Source organism: Biomphalaria glabrata, chromosome 11, assembly GCF_947242115.1.
Source record: "Biomphalaria glabrata chromosome 11, xgBioGlab47.1, whole genome shotgun sequence".
Taxonomy (NCBI): domain Eukaryota; kingdom Metazoa; phylum Mollusca; class Gastropoda; family Planorbidae; genus Biomphalaria; species Biomphalaria glabrata.
Window position 1 is genome coordinate 16,758,830 of NC_074721.1, and position 12,520 is coordinate 16,771,349.

The 12,520-nt window shown below is 36.7% G+C and overlaps 1 protein-coding gene across 4 annotated transcripts in view; it reads right to left on the reverse strand.

Moving 5' to 3' along the window:
• The window catches only part of LOC106051834 (LIM and SH3 domain protein F42H10.3-like), a 46,454-nt gene that overhangs the window by 14,574 nt on the left and 19,360 nt on the right, over nucleotides 1–12,520 (reverse strand). For all 4 annotated transcript variants that reach the window (XM_056003728.1, XM_013207043.2, XM_013207040.2 and 1 more), the window contains exons 2-3: nucleotides 9,696–9,790; nucleotides 8,228–8,312 (exon numbers count right to left, since the gene is read on the reverse strand). In XM_056003728.1, coding sequence (XP_055859703.1) covers nucleotides 8,228–8,312; nucleotides 9,696–9,790 — 180 coding nt within the window. The remainder of the gene's footprint in view (nucleotides 1–8,227; nucleotides 8,313–9,695; nucleotides 9,791–12,520) is intronic.

Genomic DNA, 12,520 nt, shown 5'->3' on the forward strand with positions numbered 1-12,520 from the left:
GACTATATCAACTGCTAGACACAGGATCTAGAAAGAGCAAGCACCTCAGTTGGACTACAAGAGCGTAACTTGAGAAGTAAAAAATCAATTAGTTATTGGGTCTTCCGTAGACCTGGATTCAGGAATTTTGTGAACTGTTCGTGTGTACGAAGACTAATGTATGGTTTGATTGGTAGAGGTGTCAATGTGATGGATTTAATCACCCACATTTGCTAGTCACACAAGTGACGAACGTATCGAGAAAAAGAAAACATCTTACTAATTATGGTGTCAGAAATCAAAGTTCAAACTAGATCTAATTGCTAGTCTTGCAAAGAATGTTATTGCTAATCTTTAAGATAGGAGGCGCGGTGGCTGAGCGGTATAGCGCTTGGCTTCTGAACTGAGGGTCCCGGGTTCGAATCCTGGTGAAGACTTGGATTTATAATTTCGGGATTTTGGGTGCCTCCGAGTCCGACAAAACTCTAATGGGTACCTGACATAAGTTGGGGACAAATAAAGGCGGTTGTGCTGGCCAAATGACAGGGAAAGGGGAACTAACTTTACTACTTTTTTTAAGTCAACTCTTATTTTGTACAGATAAATATTTTAAGAAAGAAACATTTTTTTTAACTACAACAGTATCGTGAACAAACTTTTGGAAAGAATGAAAGAGAAGTCCATATCCGGCCTCACTCGAGAGAAACGCGCGTGGAGTGGGTTCAGCAGTGCTGTTCGCGATCTTCCACTTGATTGGAACACTAAAGACAAATGCAACATCCGTTTTGAGCCTTTCAAGTGATCCCAATGTGTTACGTGGCTTGGCCTCGCTTTATAAAGGCACTTTAATTTTGCACCAAAAAACAAAAGCGCGAATCAAAAAGGAGAAATTAACCAGCAAATGTAAATCTATATTAAAGCACATAAGCAAAGAACAAAGCGAAACTGAAACAATATGATACTAGCAATGAAAAGTATTTGAGCAGTCTCCTAGATCACATGATACTAGCATTTGAGCAGTCTCAAAGATCATCACGTGATACTAGCATTGACCAGTCTCCTAGATTACATGATACTAGCATTGGAGCAGTCTCCTAGATCACATGATACTAGCATTTGAGCAGTCTCAAAGATCATCACGTGATACTAGCATTGACCAGTCTCCTAGATCACATGATACTAGCATTTGAGCAGTCTCCTAGATCACATGATACTAGCATTGAACAGTCTCCTAGATCACATGATACTAGCATTTGACCAGTCTCCTAGATCACATGATACCAGCATTTGACCAGTCTCCTAGATCACATGATACTAGCATTGACCAGTCTCCTAGATCACATGATACTAACATTTGAGCAGTCTCCTAGATCACATGATACTAGCATTGAGCAGTCTCCTAGATCACATGATACTAGCATTTGACCAGTCTCCTAGATCACATGATACCAGCATTTGACCAGTCTCCTAGATGACATGATACTAGCATTTGAGCAGTCTCCTAGATCACATGATACTAGCATCTGAGCAGTCTCCTAGATGACATGATACTAGCATTTGACCAGTCTCCTAGATCACACGATACTAGCATTCGACCAGTCTCCTAAATCACATGATACAAGCATTTGACCAGTCTCCTAGATCACACGATACTAGCATTCGACCAGTCTCCTAAATCACATGATACAAGCATTTGACCAGTCTCCTAGATCACACGATACTAGCATTTGACCAGTCTCCTAGGTCAGATGATGCTAGCATTTGACCAGTCTACCAGTCTCCTAGATCACACGATACTAGCATTTGACCAGTCTCCTAGATCACATGATACTAGCATTTGACCAGTCTCCTAGATCACGGGCCAACAGACAACTTTATAATAAATATATATATACAAGTTCCAAGAGCGTAACTGAAGAATCTAAAAATAGTTATTGGGTCTTCCGATGACTCGAATTAAAGATCTTTTTGAATATAAGCCTAGGATTAAAAATGGCTTGGAATAAATACTGCTAAAAGTAAATGCATTCTTTTATGTGTAACCATAGACCTAAACAATTACTCGCCATAGTTGAGGACATATACATAGCTAATCATCCAACACTGACAGGAAGTGGCTGAGCACACCATATGGCCTATGTGGTCACGAAAAGTCTTTATTAAGTATTTTACTGCCCAAGTTATCATCTACACCAGTGCTTCTTGTAGTGTAACTGAGTTATTTATTTTATGCGTGTGCCCAGCGTGTCAAAAGGTTGTATCCGTTGTGTGTCGTTAGTACGATCAGCCAGTCATGTGTGATGTGATTGTGTTTACTGTGATCTTGTTGATTAAAGCCAAGTACTTGGTAATTCGACTTGAGTTCTTTTATTAAACTTCTCAATCTGAACAACGAACCATTTAGAAATGTGACTAACGGTTAAGTGTACTTCTTGAGAAGAAAGAAATTTGATTTGTGTTGGATGGAAAGAGAGGATTTTTTTTTTTTAAATCTACCTGATGGGTACTTAGAAGAAAAAAGGATTGAGAATATCTGAGCCACAAAGAGGATGTTGACACAGACTATAGCCACACTATCTTGGGCATTACCCAACGAAACATACACACTCACACAAACACTCACTCTCGTGTACAAATGGTCAACAAATAAATGTGTGTGTGTGTGTTGAGAGCTGAGGAAAGCTTCTAAATGTTTGTTAAGTGTTGCAATTTTTTATTGGTATTTTCATTATATGGATATCTAGATAATCTTTATTACACTTACTTCATTAAATTGAAGCAAATTTAAATTTACTCAGTTATGGTATAATTACGGTAATACGGCTGACTACACCATGTTGGCTCTAGACCTAGATTTAGTCTCCAGCCAAATTTACATTTATTTATTTTTTACTTTGAAAAATTGTAGCGGTCAAACTAGAGTTTTCCCCATGTGGCCAACGAGCTGGTAATTCTTTTCCCAGCGATAGACATCAACTGTTAACTTTCTAGGAAAATCGTTAAAGCTGTTTTTGAGATCAGCTGTCCGCCCACCCAACTGGTTTCCAGGTTCCATGAAGGAGTGACTTGAATAAAGATATTGTAAAAATATTACAAACAAGTTTTATTGTGAATATTCAATCAAAATATTAGTTGCTTGTTACAATGGCAAACTCAAATCCTTCGCATCCCCCCCCTCCTGAATTAGACCTACATTCCAACAAGTAAATATTTACAAGTTTGCAGTCTTCTTTTTCCCGATTATTTTTTCAATCCACTATTTCTTGAATGGCACATGTATGTATGTCCCGAATAAAAATCAAAACTATTTGACCAATCTTGATAAAACTTGGCATAATTGTTCCTTAGATCATGGTAAAGACCGTAGAGTATGTTTAATGTTCCTACAAACAACCGGAGGGCCCTAAAAATAGACCAAAAATACATAATTGTATCTATTAAAGAACGGAATTCTTCTTAACGAATCGGGTAAACCCGTTTTCACAGTACTTTTATACTTGAAATGAATGTGTCAGATGATTACGTAAATCCATTTTCATAACCTACTTTTATTTTCGTGCAAAATTTATTTTTAAAAATGTGAAGGGAACATTGTCCATGCTTGACATAGACCTAAATTTAATCCAGTACATTAGTTATACCCAAACTAAGGCCCGCAGGCCACGGGTCATATCCGGCTAGTATTACTATAATTCATAGCATACGAGTACAACAATTAAAAACAAAAAGATGGCGAAAAAAACAAACTCGGACAACTAAAAATTAATATACCTAGAACACTCAAATAAAAAAAATAACTATTGAATACTACAACAAAAAAAGATACTGACTAGAAGTACTAACAATAGACATAGCAATGCAATACAGAGAGCCAACAAACATTGTGCAGTGTCTTAGATTTCAATATATATTAGACTTCCCACCAAATACGTGAGCCAAATAAACTAATCGCACACACGCATGCAATTCGACTGCTTTTGTAGGCTACAGCCCAACTTTCATGCTTATAGTATTCTCGGAGTGCTTTGGTCTACTCTCTTTTGTGGACCAGCGGGTGGAGGATGTATCTAGAGAAATGTTTCCGTACAGCATTGAGACGCTCGAGTGGTGAATGGAACTAGAGACCCCAGCCAGACGTTGTTGTTGTTTTCCCACCCAGCCACAACGATGACGTCACATATATTCAAGACAGCTTACAACGTTTGAGAAAAACACGAAACAGCTACCAGAAAATGTGGGGCGTACATTTCAAGTGTTTAGATTCCGTGGCGAAGTTTTGTAACACCGTGGCGAAGTTTTGTTACATCGTGGCGAAGTTTTGTAACATAAGCATTTTATGTATTTATTAAGGGGAGATAACGTACATAATTTGTTCATGAAACTGTTTATCATTAAACAGTATAATTTCACTTCCTGGCGCGCATGTAAATATGTAAACAGCTAACCTATGGTTATCTCTGGGACACATCTCTTGTAACACAACACAACCTACACGTCACTAGTGATGTGTTCAAGTCTGAGTATGTTGAGTACACATTTCTAGGATAAAAAGAGGAGTGTTGACTAATAATAATTGTGTACACAATTGTAATCCTTACATCTCATCTCTGCCTGTGGTCCCTTCTGGGGCATGGGCCACCAAACAGCGTCCTCCAGGCATCTCGGTTCTGGGCGAGTTTCTCCAACTGTCCCCACGTTTTGCCCATCCAATAAGTTCGTTTCTGTAGCTAGTGGTTTTTCTACAAGGTAGGGTAGCTAGCCTACGCCCAACCCTCAATTCTTTCTCAACCGGACTTGGGACCGTCCTATGACGGAGTTCCTTCCGTATATAGCTAATTTATATCTTTAGTTTTCTGGATATCTAAGTGAATTTTACCGTAATTGGTTTTTAAAAGCATTTATAAAAACTGAACTCGTGGCTTACGCCTCCTTGGGCAGAAGTGCTGAGCACCTTGCTAGTGAGGTACTTATGACTAGACAAGATTGTATAGTTATAGTATAACTGTTATACATTGTTTGTTTCCATTTAGAGTGGCGACGTATAAAGGGGACTAATTCAGTCAAGTACAATTTCTTTCCCTTGTTCGAAATATCAAACAAATTAATTAATTACCAAACGTTAATTAACTAATTGATTATTTTTTAAATTGATTCTTGTGTTGGAAGGTAAAAGAAATAACTGCAAATTTCAGCTTGATTTAAGATTGGGTGTGGGAGAAATAACGTGTACAGTTTTTTACCAGACAGAGTGAGTTGCTATAAGCTTTATTTTTTAAAAAAAAAGTGGTATCAGATTTACGATCAAGTACTATTAATTAGAAGCGAGGAAAAAGTATTTTTTTAATTGGCTGGAACTGGCGGGATTTGTGGGAAATACTGAATAGATCCGGGTCTCTCCTAACTGACGATAACAACGTTGATTCCACCAGAATATGGTAAATAATTACGGAGAGAAAGAGTTAATGTTGAAACCATAACATGAGCTTTTGACATAGCCTACATGTAGGAATTGGAGTCTTACATTCAATAATGAAAGTGAGCGGCCAGCTCCAAACCTTTCACCTCTTGCGAGAAACAAATAAAAACAATTTAATTAAAAGAACGAATCTAAAATTATAACAATGTCATTGAAACTATTATAAGACCAAAAGGCTTATAGTTGTATAGAGCTGTTGCCACTTTGAGGTGCAATGAATCAGATTAAATAGCAAGTGTGATAGACACACACACACACCCATTCTTTACTACGCTACGTTAAAAAAAAATGAGGCCACGACACCGCTGTGCTGGGAAATAACTCCATCCTAAAATAAAATTAGGGGGGCGTGACTTATTTCTGACGCACCAAGTGTAGTCTAAGTATTAAACTGACATGGTTTGACCTTGGTGGTAAAACTGTTGGTAGATAGTTGTGGTGGAAGGTCAGAGGGAAACTAGATTTGCACGCCAGGACTTAAGATAATTTAATGATATAAGTGTATCGAAAGTAGGAAAACTTGAGGATAAGTTTTCTTGAAATGTATACTGTTCAAGTCATTAACAAGAACACAAATACCTAATGCTTCAATCACTTAACCTGCTGACTAAGCAACACTTAAGCACAGATATAAGTTGTTTTTTTTTACCAGAATGCGTCGAGTTAACTCCCCCACAAATATATTGACACTCCAAAATCAATTAGTTTTTTTTTGTTGTTGTTTTTTAAGCTTTGCTTGGTTGTCTTGGAGGACCTTGCAACCGGCTTCCAAAAGATGACCTTCTATATGTCTTCTTTTAACTCGTCCATTTAAATTCAATAGAAACACGATACATTAGGAAGAAAATAGATACTGCGGTACGTGTAGGTGCCATTATCTCCTAGTGTCTCGGGATAATCCAATTACATTTTTTTTTGTTCTTCTTTATCACCCTATCATAGTGTCTCTCTCACTTTTTCAATGCCAAGTATCAATCCCCCCCCCCCTCAAAAAAAGATTCCGTCTCTTTGTTTTTATTTTTTTAATATTTATATGTCAGTGACAGTTGCTTAGACATTTAGATAATAATCATCAATGTATATATCACGTGTCAGTGAGTGTATCTCCGTAGGGTATATGTGTTTGTGCAAAAGTAACACGCAGGAATGTCTCGCGATGAGACAATGAGTCACTCGGTCGTACGCTGAGTGACAACTGATGACATTCAGTGTCATAACTAATTAACTACCCAGAGAAAAAAATCACTATTACAATGTTACTGTGCTCTGTTGATGGCAGAATTATTTAATTAAAGTTCCTTGACGTTTGTAAAGTTTCAATAGTGAATGGGTAGACTTCAAGTGTAGCGTTTAGTTCGTTTTCAAAAGACGTCACGTCATTACATACTGTTATTGTTTTCAAAAGTTCTCCAAGAGATTTAGTGCACTATTCGAGTTGTAGATGTGAAATTTTTTCAGTTTCACTGACCAAACGGTACAATGAGGGTTTCATCAACCGACTGTACTTGTTTTCCTTACACACACACACACACATACACACGCAAAACACACAAACTGACTATGTGCATTACTACTGGCCTAGCACGAGGAATGACCTCAAATTTCAAATGCAAGTAACATAATTATCATGTCACAGTGACTTGGTAACACCAAAATTGAGGAATATTTTCTGGACAATATTTTCTGTCTTAAAACAAGGACAACACGTTGTTGCGTGCACATTCAAAGAAACGGCCATGGAATCATCTCAAGCTTGTCAGTTGCGGTCTCCCGATTTTGAAAGGTAAACCTATTCGTCACTTTGAGTGGAATCCAGTAAAACTAGCTGAAACTCTTAGGGCGATAAGGGACTGCATCGACCAGGGCACGAACCAGTGACCCCCACTAGGCAACTTCGCCTAGAACTAACGAAGTACTAAGGGAGCTAGCCTCCAGACTCTACACCTTAGAGATACCCCAGAGATACATCTTTCTGATCCAAGGCATCTCGCATGCATGCTATCACCAGCCCAGTAGTCAAAGGTCATAGGTTCCCCCTGGCTCCGACACCATTTCATCACATCCGACTTCAGCAACAATTTTTAAAAGCCTATTCAAACAGCCGTTAGTCATATATTAGACAAACAATGGCTCTATTAATTTTTGAGTATCTCTCAGTATAACAAGTGGACAACAAAAATATATTACATATAGAAGCTTCAAGTTGAAGTGCCTTGGAGTTTGGAGCTCATAACCTTAGAGTGTGCAATGTTTCAGAGATAAAATGAGAGGCGGGTAGTGAGTAGCCTACAAACATGTCGTAATATTTCAACACAACAAAAAAAAAAGGTTTTACATGACAGGGATTTAAAGTTCCCCTTTCAGACCTTGCATCTATTATAGGACTGTTGATTTAAAGGTCATCTGTTTCTGCGGTCCATGAAGGCGTGGTGTAGCCAGCCCCACGACCTACTGCCTTGACTTTTCCCTAACTGATGTCAGGTACCCATTAGAGCTGGGTGGAGTTAGAGGCGCCCTAGAAATCCCGAAATTAAAAATTCCAGTCTTCAGCAGGATTCGAACCAAGGACCCCCGGTTCAGAAGCCAAGCACTCAGCCACCGCGTCTTCCTAGCAGGGAATTAGGGATTTTATATTCCACCTTAATTATCTGGGCCCTTGGTGTGATTGGTGTACAAGGTGTGAGTGTATTATGAGTGATGTAGATGTAAAAGATCTCTATGTCCCTCTCTCTGTCTCTCTCTCTCTCTCTCCAAGAACTTAGCATCACTTACATTGCTCTGTATTTTGGTGTTCTCTGCTATCCTCCTTGCCTCCGGTGTGTCCGCCACCGCTGTAGGTTTTGTCGTGGGGTAGTGACTGAAACAGAACAAATGTCCAACAAATTATTGTCAACTTAGAAGCAAAATGAATAAATGTGCTTCAAACAGTCAATAGATTATAATTTTCATATAAAGACTATTAACAATTTCAAACAAAGGCTATCTAAATATATATATATATATATATATATATATATATATATATATATATATATATATATATATATATATATATATATATATATATATATATATATATATATATATATATATATATATATATATATCAGTCAGATAATCAATTTCTTATACTGGCCTTAAGACAGCATTTGTTTTTAAGTTGTGTCCACAATTATTCCACTAAAGATTATCTTATTAACTCTTATTAACTTATTATCTCTAATGAGATCTTATTTACACTTTTCTAATAATACTGCAATTGCTTAAAGTGGACACTGCAGCTTATAATTTGTCTCCTTGAATCAATAAGGACACTAATTATACCATAGACTATATATATAGTCTATGAATTAAACAACCAAAATATACAAAAATACTTTTAAAAAAAAATAACAAAGCTTATACGAAGTGTACCAATTAGTTTGGATCAGTCATTTTAGTAGGTTTGCAATAAGTCGCGGACGACAATCTATAAAGGGGACTAATTCAGCTTATACCACCACTTTAGTCAAGTACTAAATCTTCCCGTTGGAAATGGACTAATTCAGCATATACCACCACTTCAGTCATGTACAATTTCTTTCCCTTGTTTGAGATACTAAACAAAGTACTTAATTACCGATAGCTAATTAACTAATTGGTTAACTAATTGGTTAGTTTTTTTTTTAATTGATTCTTGTGTTGTCAGGTAAAAGAAATAATTGTGCAAATTTCAGCTTGATCCGAGATTGGGTGTCGGAGAGATAGCGTGTACAAACTTTTGGCCAGACAGACAGACTCAGTTGATATAAGCTTTGTAAAAAAAAAAAAAATGCTTGGAACACAGGTAAAAGTATCTGAATGGGAAAGAAGAAATATAAGTTTAAACCTACACTTTGACACTTGGGGTTGTCATGAAACATCATTTTCAGCATCCAATTTAATAGTTGGTATCTTTAAGCCTCGTGACTGTGTAGTAGGTGTCTACTGTAGATGTGTAATTGTTTTTGTTGGTTTTTTTTTTTTTTATGTTCTTTTTGGAGACAGATGCAGTCTCTGAGTGTGCAGTTGTATCAGAAGATTGCTACAGTGTAGACACGTGGGCTCGAAATCATTCTTGACACAAATAAATGTCTACGTCATGTGTGTGCGTGCAGTAAATGTAGATATATAAAACGAGAGAAAGTCTTATTAAATAAACCTGCTGGAAGCGTGCAACAAGGTAATACAAAAAATGTATGAAGTCAAAAGATTTACTTACGCACTGCAGTACGGTAATTTTTCGAAACCTTTGTAATTTTTCATATTTAATGTCATACCACAGACTTCGCATTTGAAACACAACTTGTGCCATATCTGAAATAGACGGGGAGAAGGAGACACTATGAAGAATAAAGTTCCAGGTGTCAATACACATTTCAAGTGAAAATAAATCAGTGTTTAAAAACATTTTGAATCCCCCACTACGCTTCTGCTGCTGAGTGTTTGTGATTGTGTTCTGAATCTCACAACTAGTTTCATTGCCTTCATTACTTTTGCCAGGTGCATTTCTAAGCTCACTATTTCTCTTCTTTAACTATTAGTTGAACAAACTGTCAGTAACAACTTTGGTGACGTAAAAAGTTGTATGCGAACCACTCCCCCCCCCCCGAGGCAGATGTAAGATAAAATGTGTTACTGAAGGCACGACAGTGTAGCTTACAATTTTTAAGGGACAAACTATTAAAGTATATTAAAGTATTCAAATCACACCAGACCTTTTTTTTTTGCGCCAGGTTGTTATTTATTTTAATAATTTAGTAAATTAAATCTGAAGACCTGACAAACAGGCTGGTGAGATCAGTAAAGCAAGCAAGAGAAAGAGGAAAAAAAATATTTAAAAAAAAACAAAGCTTATTCAATGGAAAGTACCGCCAATTAGTGCCATTTATCTGAAAATGGAAGGGTTTATCTCCTTTTCTGCTATATAACACAAAATGGATTAATTATAATCAATTGATTAACTAATTGGTTAAATTTTTTTTATTAATGCATGTATTGTCATCGACTATGAATAATTATGCAAAATTTCAAGTTGATCCGAGAATGGGAAGTGAGAGCCAAAAAAAGTGTCCAAATGTAATAAAGGGATTCATCCACATCTTTCATTAAGCAGCATTTATTCCCTTCATTTAGATATCAAACAATATAATTAATTAAATAATTAATTAAATAATTGATTATTTTTTTTTATTGACTCATGTCCTGTCAGCTACAATGAATAATTGTGCAAAGTTTCAACTTGATATGAGAATGGGAACTGGGAGAAAAAAAAAACTTTTGACCGGACAGACAGAGTAAGTTGATATAAGCTTTGTAAAAGAAAATAGGATAGACTTGACTTTTTGATATGACGGGCACGTGGATATGATGATAATGCTGCTACAATGACTGGAATCCATGCAGAAATAAGGATGTAAAAAGAAAAGTTTGTTTTTATAAATCTTTGGATCATGAAATTTAATGACAGCGTTTCTCAGAATGTGGCACGAGCCATACAATCGATTTGTACTTATAAATTCATATTAGAATATTGAGCAAAACAAAATGAATTTATTAGCAGTGTTTAAAATAGCGATAATGAAAACTAATCTTTTCATATCGATTAGTAAAGTCAACAACAAGATCGACTCAAAATGTTTATTTGAATAAGAATACGCCATAAGGTTCTATTTCTCCCTTTGTACAAATGTTCAGAGGTCGTCTTGTGTGGAAATAAAACAAGCCCCATACAAAATATCCTACTGAACACAAGTATGATTTTACAGCTAATTAATTTTACAACTATTAAGCCCATTACAAATGTAACTGCGTTAATTGTGCGTCGAATGTCTCAAACACTTAATGTGTAGGCCAGTGTCAACCATTCTTAATCTAACTTCATTTCACTAGCAGTTTGTTTGTTTGTTTTTTTACAAGGAGGAATACTGCGCCATAGACACCAGGAGAAAGCCTTTTTAAGTTTTCTATGTAGGATACCACTTGAGGTCGGGCTCCACCCGCACTCCCCCTACCCTCGTTAAAAAATAAGGGAGGGGGGGGGGAGCAAGCGTACTTTTTTTTATTATAAAAAAAGGGGCACGCTAGAAGATAAATCTTGATTATAACGATTGTACGTGTAACAGTTATGTGTAGGTAATTCTCTCCTATTTGTACTTTTGTTCAACAAAAAGTCTGATAAGAAGTTCCACTACAAAAATAATGGAAAAAAAAAAAGGGGGGGGGGTGAAGACATATAGGGGGTTAATTAAGCTAACCGCACCGCATGACACTTTAACGACACCGCTGGGCTAGTATTACTGCACATACTATACTACTGTGTAGAGGTAAATTATGGTGTTCATGTCCTGATACTATTGTAGGCTACATGCCATGGTAAATGTATTTGAAGTTTCTGTGATTAAAAATGTTAAGTACAATATACTTAACTCTCCAGTGTTTTTTCCACTGCTACAAAAAAAAAAAAAATAAGCTCAATTTCATTGTATTTGCGACACATTCATTTCATTATCGGGACGTATTAAACAATGCGGGATTTGTTTTGGTGAACTGTTGAACTTGGATCACGTGAAAGGGTCACGTGTCAATGAAAAAAAAAACCGTTTCATGTTGGACAGGAAATTGTTTATTTGAATCACTGTCACAATCAACATCATTTTTTTTTTGGTCCCCACTGAGCCACCGAAGCCTGCTGCCGGCTTGTGTAGAGAACTGGGTTTTTTTTTAACGTTACCTTTTAAGGTGTTTACGTGACTATTTGTTAAAAACAATCAAGCGTAGTCTCTACTCTTGACATGTGGTGAGTACAATATGTAGATAGGCCTACAGTGTTTCTCAATCCGTTGCGAAATGGAGCAATAGGAAAATCTGCCCTGGATTATGGAATGTGATTCCGGACTACAAATATGATGCTGGCAGTTCAGGTTTCTATCCACACTACACAAAACTTGAGAATGGATATAAGAGACAAGATACGTCAATTAACTACACGACACTGCGGCACAACAACAAAATCTTTAGTTGTTTACCCAATTAAGGCAGCAAAAA